The sequence below is a fragment of the Oenanthe melanoleuca genome, chromosome 20 (assembly GCF_029582105.1).
Source record: "Oenanthe melanoleuca isolate GR-GAL-2019-014 chromosome 20, OMel1.0, whole genome shotgun sequence".
NCBI lineage: Eukaryota > Metazoa > Chordata > Aves > Passeriformes > Muscicapidae > Oenanthe > Oenanthe melanoleuca.
Genome location: NC_079353.1, coordinates 7,482,543 through 7,502,156, shown reverse-complemented (window position 1 = coordinate 7,502,156; position 19,614 = coordinate 7,482,543). Strand labels below are relative to the sequence as shown.

The 19,614-nt window shown below is 56.6% G+C and overlaps 1 protein-coding gene across 5 annotated transcripts; it reads right to left on the bottom strand.

The window, feature by feature from the left end:
* Positions 1-284: 284 nt before the first annotated feature.
* DNMT3B (DNA methyltransferase 3 beta) lies at positions 285-19,582 on the bottom strand. Of its 5 annotated transcripts, none has more exons than XM_056507063.1 (21): positions 19,503-19,582; positions 18,722-18,798; positions 18,037-18,318; positions 14,456-14,579; positions 13,679-13,776; positions 12,501-12,584; positions 11,828-12,016; positions 10,515-10,673; positions 9,737-9,844; positions 8,893-9,034; positions 8,395-8,523; positions 7,940-7,984; positions 7,534-7,613; positions 7,140-7,252; positions 6,593-6,776; positions 6,267-6,351; positions 5,560-5,801; positions 5,332-5,422; positions 4,976-5,124; positions 4,252-4,337; positions 285-3,086 (listed from the first exon to the last, which is right to left on the bottom strand). In XM_056507063.1, exons 3-21 carry the CDS (start codon positions 18,139-18,141, stop codon positions 2,945-2,947), a joined length of 2,355 nt encoding a protein of 784 aa, XP_056363038.1. In that variant the 5' UTR covers positions 18,142-18,318; positions 18,722-18,798; positions 19,503-19,582; the 3' UTR covers positions 285-2,944. The 5 variants fall into 5 exon arrangements, with proteins under 5 accessions (XP_056363038.1, XP_056363042.1, XP_056363043.1 ...); XM_056507067.1 differs by having other exon boundaries at positions 5,560-5,705; XM_056507068.1 differs by having other exon boundaries at positions 18,133-18,318.
* Between the last annotated feature and the right edge of the window lie 32 nt (positions 19,583-19,614).

Here is a 19,614-nt window from a genome sequence, read left to right as displayed (position 1 = left end):
CCGGCCCTGATCCCCGGAACAACTGGGGCCTGACCCCGGCACAGCCCGGCCCCGATCCCCGGAACAACCGGGGCCTGACCCCGGCACAGCCCGGCCCTGATCCCCTGGTTCCGACCCTCGGCGCAATCTGGCACTGCTCCAGCTCTCCCAGCCCACCAGCACCGGCTACCTTGATGTCAACTGATGTCACCTCAGCGGCAGCAGGAGGGGGCAGCTCGGCTTCCTGGCTGTATCCACCTCCCACTGTGAACCCCCTTTATTTACCCAATAAGATTGTCCAGCCATACAGAAATACTCAATTTTTTAATCAGACATGATAAATGGTAAACCATCGACTTTTTTTTCCCACATGGACACCAGTGAAATCATGTGGACAAGGCAGAGTTGTGAGTTTGCACACTTTAGATACAAAAAATGTGAAACGTGTTAAAAACTATACATTTCTCTCATTTTAAAAGATTGTATAAAAACCCGCAACACTTTCAACATTAAAAATCCTTAACCTAAAAAAATAGCACCAGGGAGTTAGAAACCTTTAAAAAGTATTAAAAAGGAATTTCTGAGATCCCCCTCCCTTAACAACATTTTATAAGCTCATAATAAAAGGCAGCTCTTACAGGGAAAAACATTTCAAGGAAGACTTGTCTACTACAATTCTCATCAAGTGAGCTTAATGCCAAGACAATTTTCATTCCTCTTTTATCTTTGTTTACTTTCCCCAAGTCCTTTTTTTTTCCCCTCATCTATTTGTTTTCCTTTTGATCAGATAGGAAAGGATGTGAGATGTGGAGTATGTAAGATCAGGGATGCCATGGAGTGGAAGGCACAGTCTGGAAAAATCAAGCCCATCAGACCAGAGGATGGCTGTCACCCTGAGCCCCTGCACTGGATGGTTGTTTGCCCTCAGGCTCCACGCTGGGCTGCAATGGGGACTGCAAGGACCTGGGATGAGGAATTAGTGTTGTGGCTGACATCCAGCTGGACATAAGGATCACAGATTGGTGAGGAGTCCAAAAGCAGCTGGTGCAGTGCTGGCAATGCCAAGGCTTCCCAAACACCTCCAGCATGCACAGAACCCACCCTGCCATCTTCCCAGTCCAGGGGCTGGTGACAAGAGGCTACTACATGTCCCCAAGCACTTGTCAAGCATTGAAGGTGCCAGCAGTGACATGAACCAACCTGCTTGGCTTTCCTCAGAGATTTCTTAACTAAGGAGCATGGCTTGAACAAGTCACTAAGAATGAACCCCCAAGGAGTTCTCTCTAAGAGTAATATCCAGGTTAAAACAGGGGGAAAAAAAGCTTTACCTGGGCTTCCCTTGCTGCCCATTCCCAAGCACAGCCTTGAATAGGAGACCAAGAGAAGATGGTCCTCAGAGCTGGGATGGAAAACTGCACACAAGGGTGGAAATGGGAGGCTGCTGTCCTCCACCATGAGGACAGGGGTGCCACCAGAGAGGTAGAAGGAGCTGGGAGAGAAGCTCTTCCCAGTGATGCTGTACAGCACCTTGCAAGAGAGCAAGGCAGCCTGGCATTGATTGGGTGGAGGGTTGGCCCATGATTTGAACCTGAATAATTTTGAGAAGGCACTCAAGGGCTCTTCCACAGCCAGGTGACAGGTGAACAGAGGTAGGGGAGAACAGGGGGACCAAGGGGGAAATCGTTTCAGTGCATTGAAATGTGCATTGGAATTCAGAATCCCCAGAGATGCCTGCTGGAAGAGTGCCCAGTGGGTATGGAAAACCTGGTGGAAATGGACACAGGCACCTGCACCTTCCCGGTGGCCACAGGCTCAGCATGCCCAGGACTTCAGGGAAAGCAGAATAATAACTCTGGCAAAGCTGGGGAGTAGAGGAAGACAATCAAAAGTGAGCACAGTGGTGGCCACAGGAGCTCCCAGTTTGGGGGTACAACTCCTGCTCCCTGCACTCCACGAAGGTTGGGTGGGATTTTCCCTGGAAGGAATGCCCTGCCACCACTGCTTGGGTTCATGACATCCTACATGACATTTGAGGTGCTGAGATTTGAGGGTGCCATTGACCATTACACTGTCCTTCCTGCTGACATTCATTTGGGAAATGGATGCTCCAAGAACATTTTCCTTTACGGACCCTGGAGCCCAAATCCTCCCTGCTCCAGTTACTATGTAAGCTTTCAAACCATTCAGCAGGATTTTAAAATGTAAGGAAAGGTTTTAGATGCTTTAAAAAGGAAGTAGTGAATGTTTGTAAACTACAACCAAACATATAAAACAACATTTCTTTAGTTCTAGCTAGAAAAGTAATTCTATCACCTCACAGTTCAGTTTCAGCTACATTCAGGTCTAGAAATCTCCACATTCTTATGTAATGCCTTAAAGCAGCAATAGACATAAAAACAACAAAATTAAATTTTATGGAAAAAAATAAAACCAAAAAAGATTTGGTTTCTGTATGATCCTGTGTTCAGTGTGTAACCTGAGCAGGGTCCCTTACACCTGCTGCTAAGGTTTGGGGGTTTTTGGCAGTTACTTCAAGAGGTTTTGTTTGTTTAGGAAAAGCACCAATTCACTGTAGTTCAGGTTTGCCTGCAGCTCCCCGGCCGCTGCCCGCACACTGCTGCTCAGCAAGTGGTGACTTCCCAGCTCCAGGCTAAACCGGAACAGTTAATGCTCTGGAGGATGAGACTCCCCATGTCATCAGTGATGCAGAGAACTCTGTGTGCTGGGTAATTAAAGCTTGGTCCATCATTTCCTACGTAGCACTGTTAGTCCCTGTACAGAGTGACCCTGCCAGGTTCTTTGGTTAGACATTGCCCGGCTCCCCGGCGGGGCCAGGCTGCCGTCCTGCAGCGCGTGGCTGGCGAGGGACGGGGCCGTGGCAGCCCGGGGGCCGTGCCCGTCCCTCTCCCGCCACAGCAGCGGTGCTGTGCATCTTTACCAGAGAGACGAGGGAACCTGCAGTTTGCTATTCACAGGCAAAGTAATCCTTGAGTGGGGAGAAGAGGTGCCGGATCACAGGGACGTTCCACGATCCCCCCAGCAGCTTCTGGCGAGTGCCACGGCTGATGTTGGAGACTTCTGTGTAGGGGAGGGGGAAGCCAAAGATCCTGCAGAGCAGAGGCAGGAGAGGGTAGGTGAGGCGGAGCAGGAGCTGGCATCCCTTTCCCTGGCAGCACCACTCCCAGGCCACCCAAAGACAATGAGCATCAGGAGCCTCCTATGGGGAGGGGATTCAGCTTTCCAGTGTGGTGACACACAACCTGAGCAGTGTCACCATCCAGCAATTCTGGATGGGGCCAGGCTGTGGCTTTCCATTATCCCCAGTGCCCTCCACCTAGTAGGATTTCCTGGCAAGGCTCCTGTGCATGGGCATCCTGCCTGCCTCTGCTCAGCAGCACATCTGCAAGCATTGCCCCGGGGCTACTGAATGGAGAGAGGACTGAGTAGCTCTGGGTAACTCTGAGTCATGGGCTGGGCACTTCCCTTACAATCAGATGAAAGTCCAAGAGCCATTTCACATGACAAAGGCTTGGAATTGTTATTTTACTTTCAAATGCCTTTAGCATTTAGCATTTAGCAGTGTTAGCTCCAACAAATACTGGAAATTTAAATATGTGCAAGCAAAACTGTTTAACCCCAGTCCTGTGTTTACTGGCCAGAAGCACCCTGGTGCAAAAACTTCAGGTTTTGTCACACCTACTTGGTGAGCAGGATTGCTTGTAATTGGATTTATCTACTCCTTGTCCTTCTGTTGTGTTTTGCCATGAATTCAGAGTGCTACAGGGTGTGAAGTGTGAAGCAGAGTGCACTCATGCCTTGCCACAAAGGCTCCTGGCTGTAGAGTGAGCTCCCCCACACCACCCACCACAGCCACAACCCCTACATAAACCCACAACCATGGCACTGAGCAGGGCACAGGGCTGCCATACAGCACCCCCACACCAGCCTGGGCTTACCCCAAAGCCAGTCCATGTGCACCCCCAGCCAGACCCACCACACAGCATCCTGAGCAAGCTCCATCACTTCTCCCTCCTAAACTTTCAGGGCCAGGGCAGGGGATGCTGCTACACTTCTCCCCCGCAGCCTCATCACTGCTTATTAGTAAGTGCATTAATTATCATGTGCACATCACTGCAGGGAAGCTGCCCCGTGCAGGAGCTCCCAGGAGCTGGGCTTAGAGCCAGGGAGACAAAAAATCCACACAAACAGGCACTACAAAACAAACCAAAACTACCATGAGAGATCCAAGAGGACAGCAGACTGATTGATTACCTGTCCATCCCAGGGAGGTTGCCCCAGAAGTAACGAGCTCGGTGGGCAGCTGATATCTTGATCGCATCAATCATAACTGGGTTACACTGAGGGCCAGAATGAGGGGAAATAAAAATTAGAGGAAATGTTGGCTTGATTCTCTCCTGCGTGGACAGCCCTTCCCACTGCACTGCAGGGATTTAAAATTTTGTTGTCAGCAAATCCTCAAAATGATGTAGCTCTCAGAAACTGTGATTCATACCAGAGAACAGCCTGAGCAACCAGGTCATGGCCATGGCCAGCAGCTGTTGACTATCACAGGGTGCTCAGTGCTGATTCCCATGGACCAGGATCAGGATTGTCAGCCTTCAATGGTGATTTTATAGCAGTAGTCCTTGCTGACCTATAATCCATCCTGGCTACCACAGAGTTAAAACTCCTTCCCAGTCATTGACCCTCCCTCTCCCTAGAAATAACAGGCATTGCTGGGAACAGATGCTTTCTGCAAGCCTGGCAAAACCCCTCCCCCAGAGGACTAGTGCTTGGGTTTGACTGATGGAAGCCAGAGGGGAGGATCCAGAGCCAAGACTAAACTTGATTCCTTGGCATGTGCACCAGGCAGAGGGTTTTCCAGCATGAGGGCCACAGGAAACCATAGCCAGACCCTCACACCCGGCACACCCTGCACAGCCCAGCAAATGTCACCTGCTCCAATGCCTTTCCCACAGCTGTCAGCAATCCCTACCTCCAGAAACCTGGAAATGTCCCTCTTGTCATTGAGCCTCATGGCCACCACATTCTCAAACATCCAGAAGAAGGGCCGCTCCTCGCCCGCCTTGGGACGAGCGTAGTTGAGCAGGTGGTAGAACTCGAAGAACAGCCTCCCGGTTCCTTCTGCGAGGAAAAAGCCGAGCAGCAAGTTGGGACCAGCTGGGGCACGGGGTGTGGGGCTGGGGGGCCTGGCTGCCCTCCCCACCAAGTTGGGTATGGAGACAGCCCATCACCAAGACAGCTCAGGGCTGAAACACTTCCCCAGGCTGTAAGGTGGCTCCGTGGCCACATCCCAAGGTACACAGCCCAGCAGAGGCAAAGCAGCCTTACCAAAGAGCGCCTTCCTGGTCGGATTGACAAGGGAGACGTCGTCACAGGGGCTTCCACCGATCACCAGGTCAAAAGGACCCCACTCCTCAATCTAGAGAACAGAATCCAGACCATTAGGAGATGCCACAGAAACAGGTCTCTCCTCCCCGATGGGGCAGGAGATGGTGGGGTGAGAACCATGCCCCCGTGGAGCCATGTCCCTCAGGCTCCCACAGAAGCAGAGCTCACATGTCTCTTGGTTATGTTCCTGACATCATGCACAAAGGTGATGTTGCCCTCGGGCCGCACGGTGCTCTTGGCCATGGGGTTCTCACAGATCTCTGAGGCAATGTACTTCTCCACTTGGATGCCCAAGTCCTTCAGCACTGTGTACCCTGCCAACGGACAGAGGACTGAGGTCGCAGTCCTGCTCTCTTTAGCCTCAGAGTCTCCTTCGTCAGCACCACTCGATGTGGCCGCTCCTGGATGTCCTAGGTGGGTGCAGTCAAACAGCACTTCAGGGTGAGTAAATTTTTATTTGAACCACTCCTCCCAGGCAGGTTTGCTCCCAGAAAGCAGAATGCCAGAGCTGAGTGAACTGAGCCCAATCAGCTGCCCTATGCACTTCAGAGTACAGGTTACCAGTGTCCCCAAAGGTCTGGCTTCTCAAGGGAACCAGCCACCCCAGATCACACTTGGCACGGCAGAAACACCTCTGTGAGGTACCCACACAAGCCCTCTCCCCCATCCCTTCCCCTTCCATGCCCTCCCTTCCTCCACAAGCCCTATCCAGCAGGAAAGGGACACCCTGCCCTCATCCCTCTCCTGAGGGCATCTCCCTGCTTTCATCCCCTCCTCCCCACTAAGCTTTTAGAGACAGGTTTGAGCCCACGGAATGATTCATCCCAAATGCTCAGTGTTAAGAGCTGCCCAGCAGTGCTTCCCTACTGCCTCACCTGTTGCCACCCCATCGAACAATGAGAGCACTCGAATTGGTCTCCTCTTCGCTGGAGGAACTGTTGGGTAGATTTTGGGTGCAGCCTGCAATGGAGACAGCCGTGAAGCCCCAGCCCTGGCAGTGCTGCTTTGTCCCATAAGGCTCTGAATGCAGCACCTCCTCCTTCAGGAAAGCATCAGCAGGACCAAGAGCCTGGCACTCTTGGAAAGGGTGGATGAACAAGACCAAGGCAGAGGGAAGGGGAAGTCCATGTTGCTCACCCTGCCCTCAGTGACCCTCTTCCCCACATCCCAGCACATCAGGCTCCCTGACCCCAGCCCTTACATATTCCTGTCCCTTGTCACTGGTGAAGAAGTCCTGCAGGCGAGTGTTCCAGTCCTGGCGGCGCTGCAGCACGCCGCGGTTCTGCTGGGGCTGGCACATGTAGCAGTTCCAGGGCTCCTGCTCCTTCACTCTGGACGACGTCCCTCGCCCCACCAGCACGTCCAGACACTCCACACAGAAGCACCTGTCCAAACCACAACAGCTGTGCTTGTCACCCCAGCAACTCCTTTGGGTCACCCCAGCTTCTCCTAGAGTCTTTCCTGCCATGCACTGGAGCCTCCACCATTTTACAGGGTATTTTTCCAGGCACTACCCTGGTTTTTAGGGCCGCTAACACCTGGTGACCAAGGCATGGGTAAGTCTCCTGCCAACCTCCACAGGGCTTATTTGGGTGATACGTGGCTCAGTAAGGGCAGGTAGGCTGTGTTGAGATATGCTGCTGGGGAGAAGTACAGCCCATGTCCAAGCTCATGGAGGACCCTGCTTCCTGCAGCTCCCTGGGATGATGCCAGGCCCTCAGCCCCAGGAGCAGAGACTTGGGGCTCACCTGCAGCAGCTGGTGTTGCTGCAGAGCAGCAGCTCCTTGCCTGCACAGCAGACGGTGCAGTAGGACTGGTACCCGTCTTCATCATACATGTAGAAGTACTCCAGGAATCTATCCTAGCAAAAGGATAGCAAGGAGCAGAGAAGGACAGAGGATCAGGAGCCATGCTCAGAGAGTGGAGAACACAGATCTGCACCATTTCCAGTACACACTGAGAGCTCAGAGATGCACATCTTTGGTGTTTCAGGTGGTGAGAACATGCTTAGAGACAGCCTCATGGGGACACAGCATGGCCAGGACCTGGCACAGCCAACCCCTGTCCCAGCAGCACTGGCTGGACTCCAGCCCCATCCTCTGGCCCCAGGCTCCTGCTCAGCCCCAGCACAGCAGCACTTACCCTGCAGGTCTGGCAGAGGCCCCCCTTGAACAGTGGGTGGAAGGTGGCTGGGTTCCTCCTCCCGCAGGACAAGCAGCTGTCTGTGGGACAGATTGAGCTGTGCTCACCCAGGGTAGGGAGCACCCAGGGCACCCCTTACACCCCACCACAGCCTGCAGAGGCTAGAGCCTCTGGACAAAGCCTGCCCTCAGAACTGCATCCAAATGGGGCCTGCCCTTGGAACCACATCTGGCTGCAGCTGTTGCTCCCCATGGAGGATCTGCTCAGCACCCTGTCCCCCTCAGCACCCTCCACTCACAGCATTGTCCCCCTCCTATATGGTGCAGTTGAAAAGGGACCCACGACCCTTGCTGAGCACTCCCAGCACCCCACACCTCTTCCAAGAAGAGACAGGGCCAGCATTTACCTTCCAGCTTCCCGCTGTTGTTCGTAACTTCGGAAACCATTTGCTCTTTATAAAATTAAAAAGAAAAAAAAGACATTATCACTCCTTATGTAACAAGCTCTAAATGCACTCTGCTTACAGGTGCCTTACTTCTTGCATTAGAACTGCTCCAGCTTTGCTGAGAGATTTTGGTGCAAAACCCATGTCCTTTCACTGATGGAGTCATTAGAGCTCACTGTAGCAGCACATGGTCACGTTCCAAGCTGAGCCACTAGTGGGGCCCAGCCCATGACTTGCAGCTGGATTTGCTGGTGTCAAGGCACAAGTGAACACCACTAGACCACAAAAGCTTTTGCCTTCAGGAACCAGGCTCATGGTCCCTGGGAAGAGACAAGCCTCTTGCCAGAATGGTTTCCCAGTGCTCTCAGGGTGCACAGCCCAGGCCAAGCCAGTCCCCAGCTCTCTCTGTTGCTTACCTCGGGTCTGGTCCTCTTCCACACGCTGCTCCTTGCTGTTGTTGCAGGGGTAGGTTTTCAGCCTCTTGGTGGGGGGACACTGTTCAAGGGACACCACCTCCTCTGTCCCATTCCTCAGCACCCCATTCTCTGCAAGGAAAAGGAACATCCATAATGATAAGCCTCCAGCCTCAGGACCGTCCCAGGGCACCTCCTGCCAAGCCCTGCCAGGTCTCACCCCAGCCACAGCAGGACCCTTCCTGGCCACCCAGGTCCCCACACAGGGCACAAAGCTTGGCCAGGTCAGATTGCCGTGAGGCTTTGGAGGGTGCTTTGCTCCAGAACTTTTTGCAATCCACTGAGGGATCCCAGTGAGAAGCCCCAGCATTACCTTGGAACTGGACTGGCATGGCCACAGCACAGGGTGCACAGCACAGGCTCAGCCCAGGCCAGCCCCCAGTGGCCACTGCCCATGCCAGCCCCCCACCAGTCCCCAGCCAGCTGATGCCACCACCTCACCTGAGCCTTTGGGTGGCCGCAGTCCCTTGAGCCCCAGGGGTTTGAAGCCAGTGATTGCCCAGTCAATCATGGGCTTCAGCTGCTCCTCCAGTGACTCCCTGGGGCCAGTTGTAAATGTCTTCCCTGACCGGCTCCGGGCAACCTGATGAGGATGGACAGCAGGGGACAAGGTGAGAGGGTGGTCTCTGCCAGGGGAGCAGCCACAGCCTGCCAGGGCCACAGCCCCAGGCCCCGCCCCCACCCAGCACACACAGACACACACACACACAGGGCTTGGTGGTCCCGGGACAGTGGCAGCTGACGGATTCCCACTCTGGGTGTGCCCTTGCCTCCACCCCTGCAATGAGCCCATCTGTCCTCCACCAGCCCCAACAGAGCCAGAAGCAGGGACAGCCCAGCCACAGCTCTTGCCCAGATTCTGCACCCTGGCAAGTGGCAGGAAGAAAAGGCAAAGAGGTGCCTGTGGTCTGCAGCCCTGTAGGCTGACATGTGATGCATCCCTTGGATAGGGACTGGATTCACGGGTGCTCAGCACCAGCCCTGACTTCAAAGGGCATCCAGCACTGACCCAGGACACCTCTGCCCAGCCTGGCACTGCCATGATGCTTCCATGTCCAAAGCCCTCACAGGGAGCCTGGCCTGGGGTTCTGGAGTAGTGAGACCCTGGAGCAGCAGCTACCCCTAAACCCTCAGGATAAGCAGAGTCTGGCCCCACAACTGCACTTGGAAATAATCTCAGCAATGAAAGCAGAGTTTTACCACATCCCATCCCATCCCATCCCACTGGCCCCCAGTCCAGCTGGCTCAGCTGGCATCTCCTCACCCACCCACCCCTGATGGTTACCTCCAGAGCGTGGTAAATGGCACGGCGGTAGGACACCAGCTTGTTGAACGTGGAGGAATTGAAATGCTGCCTAAAGGCCATCAGTCCCACCAGTTTGTCTGCAGAAACCTGGGAGAGACACCAAGACCTCACCTGTGAGAGGGGAATGCCCTGCTTGGCCATAACCCCCAGCACTGTGCAGCCCCCAGCTCCAGCACTGTGGCAGCTTTGCCAAGAGCAGCAGCGTGACAAGGACGGGTGGGTTGCACCCTCTGCCGGCACTGCTGGCGTGACACCAGCACAGCACTGCCTCTGCCTCCCTCCTGCCTGCAGCGTGGGAGGGGCTGGATATCCTCCTTGGATATCAGGAAAAGGTTCATGGTTGGGCACTACAACACACTCTCCAGGGAAGTGGTCATGGCAGGAGCATGACAGAGCTCAAGGAGTGTTTGGATGACACCCTTGAGCACACAGTGGGATTTTAGGGTATGTGACTCTAAGATCCTTGTGGGTCCCTTCCCATTCAGTACACTCTGATTCTGTGAGGGTAATGGGGTCTGAGGGAGTGACAGGGGAAGCTCTAGAGCATGGACAAAACCCTGTGAAGTGGCCAGGCAGATGTCCTCATGTCTGGATGCTGTCACCAACCTGCCAGTCACTAGTTACAGACACCAGAGCCAGGGTCTGGCTGTGCTTAACACTGGGAGGGGAGGCATGGGGGGCTGCAGGAGCACATACACCCCACAGCTAGCCTCAGGAGTGGGGCAGAAATGTGCAGAGAAGGGTGTTTTGGGCTTACCTCAGAGAACTTCCCGTCTCCAAACCACTGCACCCACCGCATGCCCGAGACCGCCTGGCGCTTGGCCGTGGCTCTGTGGGACACCACAATTGCAGGCCACCAGGAAAAACCTTTGATCTTTCCCCAGACGAGCTCCCCAATTCCGAATTCCTTCCCATCCTGAAAGCACAACACAACAGATCAGCCAAAAGTACAAACTGCCCATTTTGTCAGAGCAGTCGCACCGGAGAGCCCCACAGCATGGGGACAGTCCTGGTATGTCACCGCATGTGTCACCACGTGCGTCACACGTGTGAAGCCTCTGTGCAGTGATCTACAAAAACTGCAGCCCCTCCCTCAAGCACAGGGCCAAGCCATTCCCCTCCAGCAGCACTGGATGCCAGCCCTGATCCGTGCTGCAACTTGGTGGGGAGGCCTGTGTGTGCCAGCCCCATGCCAAGCCCGTGCCTGGCACACGGCGTGGTGCGTGCTCCGTCCTGCACAGCCCACCTGGCACCGGGCCCCGTGCATGTCCACTCCTGCCTGCCCTGCCAGGGTCTCTGCAAACACGGCTTTGCACACGCCGAGGTTGTTCCCTGGGTGCCCTCAGCAGATGAGGCTCCTCCTTGGCACAGGGCAGCCCCTTCACAGGGCTCACAGATCAGTCTGTGTCGTGCGGCTGCACCCCAGGGAGAGAATACACACCCAACCCACCCTCCTCTTGTTCCTACTGGGGAGAGCAGGAAACGAAACGTGGCAGAGCGAAAACAGAGAGGAAAAAGAAGAGCCAAGAATTTTGGTGTGACACATCACAGGCCATGCTGGGTGCTGTGCACAGCAAGGCACCTCACACATAGCAAAGTCACCTCTGTGCCTGCTGAGCCCTCCTTCCCAGCTTTGTTCTGCAATTAGGTACTTAATTATGCAGCAAGATACAATTGCCCAATTCCTGCAAGTCTGGGGCCCTGCCCTGGGGCCCGCAGGCGCTGAATCCAGCTCTGCAGCCCCAGCAGCTTCGGTTCTCTCCAGCATCCCCGACAGAAATGTTTTCTGCACATGCAACTGCCTGTCTCAGCAGGGCATAGCGCACTGCACACGCATGCGTGTCTCGGGGGGCCATGCGTGGCTCCAGTGGCAGCTTGGCAGGGCTGGTCCCCAAAGCATCCAAGCTTGATAGATGGAGACAGCCCGGCACCATCATACCCGAGGCATGCAGGGAAGGCGAGCAGGAAAAACAGCACTGAGGTTTCCAGTTTGTTTTGGGACAAGTCACAGAGGTTCATCCTTGCCCCTCACCATCCTGGGTGCAGGAGCAGAGCTCAGCCCCTCCATACCTGGTACTCCAGCACTGTGCCCATGTCTCTGCTCTCTGCCTCCTCTGTCCCCAGCTCAGCAGAGCCGTTCTGCCCCTCCTGGGAGCTGCTGCCGGACAGTGTGCTGCTGCTGCGGGATGAGTCCTGCGAGTCCTCCTCCGTCAGGTCGATGGTCACGGGTGTGGACACGGCGGAGCGACGCCTGGAGCTCTGCAAGGCAGAGATGGGAGGGTGAGTGCAGCAGGGAGAGGGACAGGGGGAGCAGAGACCTGCCCCACATCTCCCCCCATTCCCCACATCACACCCAGCCCCATGCCATCCCCAGCCCTGCAGTCGGGATGGGAGAGGGGGAGCCAAGGAGCAAGGGCACCACTGCAGCCATGAATAGAGAGGAGAGCCCTTAATGGGGGCATCTGCAGGAGAACTGCTCTGTTTCTACCTGCCAGACCCAGAGCAAGTGGTGCACCACTGCTCCCTCCCATTTTCCTGTCCCAAATCCACCCCAGGGTGGCTCAATGCACCTGGTTCATAGCAGGGGCAAAATACAGCACAAACACACGCCCTTCACAGGGGAAACTGAGGCACGGGGAGGCTGCCCCATCTCTGAAGACACCTGACCAGGGCACAGCAGCAGTGCAGGCCTCTGGAGCCCCAGGGGAGCCCCAGGGGAGCCCTGGCCCTGCCAGACCCTCACCCGCACGGGAGTTGGCAGGTCCCTGAGAGTCTCCACACTGCGTGGTGGTTCCTTGATCCGCATCCTGTGCCGGGTACGCCCTGCCTGGAACATGAGGCAGAGGGTGGGCTTCTGCCTGAGGCTGCTCTCCCACCCAGCACTGCCCCAGGGCTGTGCCTGCCACCAGAACAGAGGGGTGGCATGGCATGCGTGCCCTCCTCACGTGGGGACACGGACAGTCTGTGCCTCATAGGGCTGCCACCACACACAGTGCCCTGGGGAAGGTGAGAGGTGGCAGATGGGTGCTGGAGGCACCTTGTGCTGAGCCCCTTTGGGCAATATTCTGCTCCACAGCAGCTCTGCAAGGCTCAGAAGCCCCATTGCTGCAGTCCACTGCACCCAGAGAGAACAGGAGTCACAGCTGGGAGGACTGGGATGCCAGGAGAACCACAGACCACAGCAGAGCACCCACTCACACACCCTGGATGATCTCACACTCCCCCAAGGGGTGCTCTTTACCACAGCCAGCCCTGCAGCAGCACCCAGGGCAGCTTTCCCTGGTGATCACAGTTACAGCCAGCCGAGATTTGTTTCCTGCACCCAGCATAACAGAGGTTCAGAACTAAATGAGATTTTGCAGTGAAGAGCCCTCAAACTAAACATAGTGGGAAAGTTGAATTTTCACCCACTGGATTTATGGCTCTTTCTTTTGGAAGCTGCCTCATCTCAGGCAGATCTCCAACCTTGGCTTTTAATTCTAACTGAAAACAATAAAGCCAAAAGGCAAAAATGCTTCCAGACCCTAGAGGTTTGTCAACCTAGTCAACAAAAAAGGGCGGGTGAAACTGGGGTCCAGCCCCACAGCAGCTAAAAGCAGCTCACCCCAACAGAGGGAGGCACGAGATGCTCCATTGTATCAATACAGCCAAGACTTTAAAGAAAATATCAACATCATAATTATTAGGCTGCTGCAACACATAATGGGCATTACTGCATCCCACACCACCCCCTCCTACTGCTGTCGTATCATGACAAGCAGGAATTTAAAAATTAAAGTATTATACTGGTGAATACTCCATCCATCTGATCTGTTCCTCTAGCACTGAGCACAAGAGAAGCCCAGAGGGAAAGAGATGAGGATCCTGGAAGCAGATGCCCCCACAGACAGCTCCCAAAAAGCACCCTGGGTGTTCACTTACCCTCTGTGCCAGATCGAGCGGCCAGGCCAGGTCCTCCTTGGAGAGGTCGCCATTGCTGTTCTCCTTCTTCAGGGGCAGCAGCCCCAGGCCCCTGGAATCTGTGCAGAGATGAGACAGAGCAGCCTCAGGCTCTGCAAGCCCACCTGGCCATGTCCCTGCATGCTTAAGCCTCTCACTGCTCCCACAGCACGTCAGGATTTGGAGACACCAAAACCTCATCTCAGAGAAACATGGCTAAGAGCAGAGACAAGTGGTGTCCCCAGGGCTCCCCACTGTGTCACCACAGCCCCAGATCACTCACTTGTCCCTAAAACTGGGAGGGATTAGCAGCAAACATGGGGACATTCTAATCTACTCCTTTGTTCCTGAAAGCTCAAAGGCACAAGGAGCCACAGCCTCCTCTTCAGGGCTTGTCACCAGCTCATTTAAAGCAAGACCTTATGAACCCAAGAGATGGGATTTGGGATTTGGAGAATCTCAGGAGCAGCAATGCAGCCCCTCAGGTCAGTGGCACCCCTCAGGCTGGAGGGGCTCCCCTGCTTTCCTCAACTCCATGGGGTTAAACAGATCCCAGTGTGGTACCCATTTCCAAAGCCACACCATGGCCTGGATGTGCTACTGGACCACAGAAATCCAGTGAGGTCATGGAGAGACTCTGGCCACAGCCACAGCACTTCATCCCCCAGCAAAGCCTTGGGACAGAGACTGTGAGATCCCCAGCCCTGTGCATCCTTGCACATCCTGGGAGCACTCTGGGCTCAGCATGGTGACCCTCACCTCGAGTGCTGGGCTTCCCATTGGCCTCCAGTATAACGCTGGGTGCATCGTCCCCGTTGATGAGGATCAGCTTTGCCCTACTGTCCTCATCCTGCCCGTGCCTCTTCTCCTTTTTCACAGCTGCCTGTAGAAGCCAGAATGGAGAGGAAATTCAGCTGTGCAAGGAAGCCTCAGGGAGGGCAAAACAGACAGAGATCCTTGAGCCAGCTTTAACTTCATGCCCTTAGCAGAGCAGTCTGACTGGAGATGCACTTAAAGGTCCTGGGAAATCAAGGGCACTTGCAGATAACCACACAAACGTGATGGCCCTAAAGATCAATCAGCTCCATCTAAAAGAGGTCCCAGATGCAACCCACTTATCTTTAGGGAACTCCATGTTTTCCCCCAACATCTGTATGCTGGCTCGGAGCTGCTCACACTGACAGACCCTGTCCAGAGGGGAGCTCCACTTCCTGGCCACCCTGCAGAAACCAGGGGACAGCCACCCCTGGGGACAGCCCATCCCTGGGGACAGCCCACCCTTGGGGCACCAGCCTCCCTGTATCCCAGCACACCCAGAGGTGGGTGGGCTGTTCCTGCAGCAGCAGGACAGGCAGGCAGCCCGCCATGGGGGCAAAGTCCTGCAGCCTGCATTCAACTCTCTCGGAGGGAAAAAACTCCTCCTGCCCCCGCTCTTGGCCTCAGCTCCCCCGCCCTAGGGTGAAGGGGCAGAGAAGGGGGCTGTGTTCCTGTGTCCCCCTGCAGAGTGAGGCTCTCCTTGCTCGCTGCCTTCCCTTGGGTGCCCTCCCTGGCTCCTATTTCCGAAGTGCAAGCTCCCAGCTCTCCCAGAGGCACCTGGACGCCATGAGCTGTGCTGCCTCATTGCCGGGTTCTGGGTCTGTGCTGCAACTTGCCCCTTCAGCAGCAGCACAGTCATTTCAGCAGCAGACGTAACTCCAGAGCTGAGGAGCTCGCAGGGCTCTGCCCACCTCTAGCCCTGTTAGGAAGCCAAAGCCAGACCCTCCTCAGCCCCAGAGAGACCCCAGCTCCAGCCCACCGCCCCTTCTGCGTCACTCTCGCTCTGCATCGCCTCCAACCACTGCCCTAACAATTGAGATTTCTGCTTTGAAATCATCTGTCAGCACCTCTGACAAACAAAGAACAGTGTGGGTTTGATGTTTTGGACGCAGAAGGCAGAGTTAAAAACCTGGTAACACTCAAACACAAAGGAAAACAGGTGTCCAGCACCCACCTCCACAGGCAGAGACCCCTGTGCACACACTGCCTTCCCCCTGGACAAAGGGAGGAGAGGAACGGCACCACACACGGCCTAACCCCCCACAGCTGTGTGTGCAGAAATCCCTCTGCTGCAGCACATCTGCTCCCAGACCCAGCAAACAATTCCTGGGAGCTGCCCAGACTCGCTGCCTGCCCCCGGCCCAGGCGGATGGTCCCACACAGCCCCAGATGCTCCAGGATGCAGCAATCCCACGGACCAGCACAGCCAGGTCAGGGTCAGCTCCCCCAGGTCTGCTCCCCTTCCCTAGCCCACCATGCTGCAGAGCAGCAGCAGCCATGACTGGCAGCAATGCTGCCACCAAAACCAGCAAATCTCACCAAAAAAAGTGAATCTCTCTTGGGAATCCCTACAGGGAGGCATTAAAGACATCCTGCTCTTCCAGCAAGAGGATGATCTGAACCAGAAGGTATAAGGAGATGGAGCTGCATGAGGCAGGTAAGATTCAAGGAAGACAGAAGCAGGCAAGGATATCTCCCAGCCTTCCCAAACACCCACAAAATTCCACTGAGACACTCAGATGACCTCTACATTCATTCCTTTGTCAGGAACCTGAGTCCAGGAAGTTCAAACTTGCACTTCAAAATGGCTTTTCCTTAGGAAGCATGGGACTGCTCCATGTCCAGTACACCAGGCAATGGTGTCCTGTCAGCCTGGCACTGGGGAGGTGAAGGGCTAAGGTGACACACACTGGCCAGGTCTCCCCAGGAACACAGCCAGGACTGAACACCTGATGCCCCACGCTCAGCTTTGCCACATGCTTAGGAAACTCCCAGATGGCCTTTATTCCAGTTATAAAGTGGAAAAAAAGGGTTATCTCTTTGGAAGGATCAGGTCACAGGCCCTGCCATGAGAGCAGGCACATCAGCTCCCTCCTTGGTCTGTGTGCCCTTCTCCAGCTGCACTGCCCAGGATCACTCGAGGACATCCCATCACCATCCTCTGACAGGAACGGGAGCAGCACACCATGGAACAAACTGCTCATTAAAAGTCCCTCTCCCAAAATCCTACACCTATGCAGCAAGACTGAATTCCCATCCCTTCTCCTGTTGTTTGCACCAAGTGCTGAAGCCACACGAGCCCATCCTGCTGCCCACCACCACCCAGGGTCCCCTGCAGGAGCCTCGTCCTTGTGAGCTCACCCCCTCCTGCTCGGGAGGAAGGCTTGGTTCTTTGTCCTCACCTCCCCTCGCAGAAACACACCAACATGTGCACTCAGGGCATTGGTAATAAGAAACAGAGCACTGCCCTCACATGTGCTGGCTCACAGGAGACCAACCCTGCAGGGTTTGCATCGCCCAGCAATTGCCCTACAAACACACTGGGTGCTCCACAGCCACGCCCTCCAGAGGATCCATGAGGAGGCAAATAATGCAGAATTCCAACTCCATTGCCGAAAGCTCTCCAAGAGCCCGGCACCAGCAGCAGCCCCGGCACTGCCTGGTGACCAGGACGTGCCCTGCAGCCAAATCCCACCGAGAAGACAATGAACCCGCTGACTCCACAGCCCGCCCTCATTTTGCAATACCAGTTTCTTTAAGATTTGCCAAACTGGTTAAAGACCATGCCACAGTATTAACTGCTTAGAGAGAATTCTGGTCCCTGCCAGGCCACCACTGCTGGCCACCCTGGAACGGGCAGAGCAGGCAGTGGGCAGGATGTCTGGGCTCACCTGGCAGAGAGGGCAGGGTGGGCAGGGCTCACCTGGACGGGACCCCTGCCCCTGCTCCCGGGGCTGCTCCTCCAGCCTGGCCCAGGCTGGTTTCAGTTTTCCTTGCTGGGAAAACAGGCCGCCCTGTTATCAGGTGCGTGTCCCCAGGAGGTGGGGAGGTTTCGGACTTTGCCTCCAGACAGGGGCATGCATATCAAAAGGCTGGAGGGAAGCTTTACCCACGGCTGGGATGGAGCCATCGCCCAAGCCCTGTTTCAATAACAAAAAGAAATAAAGGACCCTAATGGCCGGGCTGGCTCTGGGTTGTGGTGCACAATAATGGCCTTTAAGTCTCCCCAAACTGAACGTTTCCCTCTAATCCTGGGAAGAAAGGAGTTGCTGGGTTGGCAGTTCCGTAAGAAAGGCGCCAATTTCGCAGATGTGCTCGTTGGGAAGGGCAGGGGGCGAAGGGCAGGCTCCCCCTGCCCGCTTCCTGTGCCTGGCCTCTCTGCTCTCCCGCTCCGGCACTTCCCTCCATTTCCCCCGGTTTCCTCCTGCCCCGCTGCGCTCCCCCCGCAGCCCTCGGCGCCCACCCCAGCTCTCCCCGCTGCCTCTCAGCAAAGCTGGGTTAAAGAAAAGAAACAAAACACAAACCGGCCCCTCCTCTCCCAGGGCAGACCAGGCTGGAGACTTCTCCCGGACAGCCACCATCCCCGCCAGCCGCTGCTGCAGCTGCCCCGGGCTCTTTACCATGTTCATCCCGGTGGGATCCGGCCGGGCCGAGCCCTCCGGCGTGGGGCAGGGGCTGCCGGTGGGCAGGAGCTGGGGGCTGTGGGCAGGACTGGACGCTTTGGGGGCTCTGGGGGCTCTGCACACACGTGAGTCCCGCTCAGCAGTGAAGTCTTCTGCCCGGAGTCTTCACCGCTTCATTTTCCCCTTGAACAAGAGCACGTAAAGATGACAATGACAACTCGCTTTCCCCATGGTTGCCCGTCCAGCCCCGTGCTGCCCTAGAGGTGGGACTGGGATACCCGGCGTTACTCCTCAATTGATTAAAAGTTAGGAAACTGGAAACTGAGGCAGGAAAGGAGAGTACTAGTACTGCTCAGGGCACCCCCTCCTCGCCCTCTCCCGTTCCGACGGAGGTCGGTGAGGGGCCACCTCTCGCCCCAGGAACACCACTCGCCCAGGGGTCTCCCCGCCGCTCCCCTCTCCCGGCTTTCCAAGTCCCCCACTCCGGGGCCACTCCGAAGAGTTGATTCCTCCTTGTTCGAATATCTCCCCTCCCCGGAGGCTCCTGGCGGGCTCGGCAGAAGGCGGATGCCAGCACAGTCGATACCTGCTCCGGCCACCCCGTCCCTCCGGATCGGCCCTGGGGAGGCTTCGCACCCGAGGAGCCGCTGGGAATCTCTTTTCCTGCCGACAGAGAGAGAAGATGCCCTGTCAGATCCCCAATGGAGAACCGAAAACAAAGGTGTTCGGCCCGGGGCAGTAGCGCCACCGTGTCCCGGTAGCCCGGCAGCTCCTCACGGTGCCCCCGGCCTGGAGGCGGCGCTGCCCGGGACGACCGAGCCGGGCAGGGAGACCCCGGCCCCCGAAGCACCCCCGGCCCGTATCAGCGAGGGGACCCTTTCGCCGAAGTGTCCGGCCCAGCCCCGCCCGGCCCCTCGGGGCGCGGGGGTCCCGCACCGACCCCGCTGTGACAGCCCCGGGACGCGCCCCCGGGGCTCGCAGCGCCTCCGCGGCAAATTCCGAAACTTGCAACGGGGCCGGAGGGGTGGGCGGGACCAGGGGGACTATGGGGACCATGCCCGAGGCTGTGGGAGCAGCGATCCCCCCAACACGCCCCAAAGCCGAGTGCCGGCAACAAGTGGCGGCGGGGCCCACCACCCTCCGGCCCCTGCCCGAGCCCCCGGGGCGCAGCCGCGAGTCCCCGGTTACCGGGCACCGGGGCCGCCAGACCGGCCGGGGCGCTCCCGCCGCCGCGCTCCGGTGCGCCCGATGCCGCCTTCCCCTCCCGCCTCATTGTCCCCCGCCACCTCCGCGGACAACAAAGGCGCCCACGAGGATGTGCCACGGCTCCGGCTCGGACCCTCCGGTGCCCCCGATCCAGCGCTCACCTGCGCCGCGGCGGGACGCGCCGTCCAGCGGGGCCGCGCCGCCGCTCGCCGCTGCCCGCGCCCCGGCCGGCCCCCGACAGCCCCGCGCTCCGGTTACATGGCGCTTTAACCC

Excerpts from the sequence above, each read along its gene's own strand:
- DNMT3B (XM_056507063.1), bottom strand. The coding sequence starts at position 18,141 with ATGAACATGGTAAAGAGCCCGGGGCAGCTGCAGCAGCGGCTGGCGGGG. Across the intron at positions 12,017-12,500 it reads ACCTGCCAACTCCCGTGCGG|AGCTCCAGGCGTCGCTCCGC; the intron begins GTGAGGGTCTGG and ends TCTGCCTTGCAG. Across the intron at positions 8,524-8,892 it reads GCGGCCACCCAAAGGCTCAG|AGAATGGGGTGCTGAGGAAT; the intron begins GTGAGGTGGTGG and ends TTTTCCTTGCAG.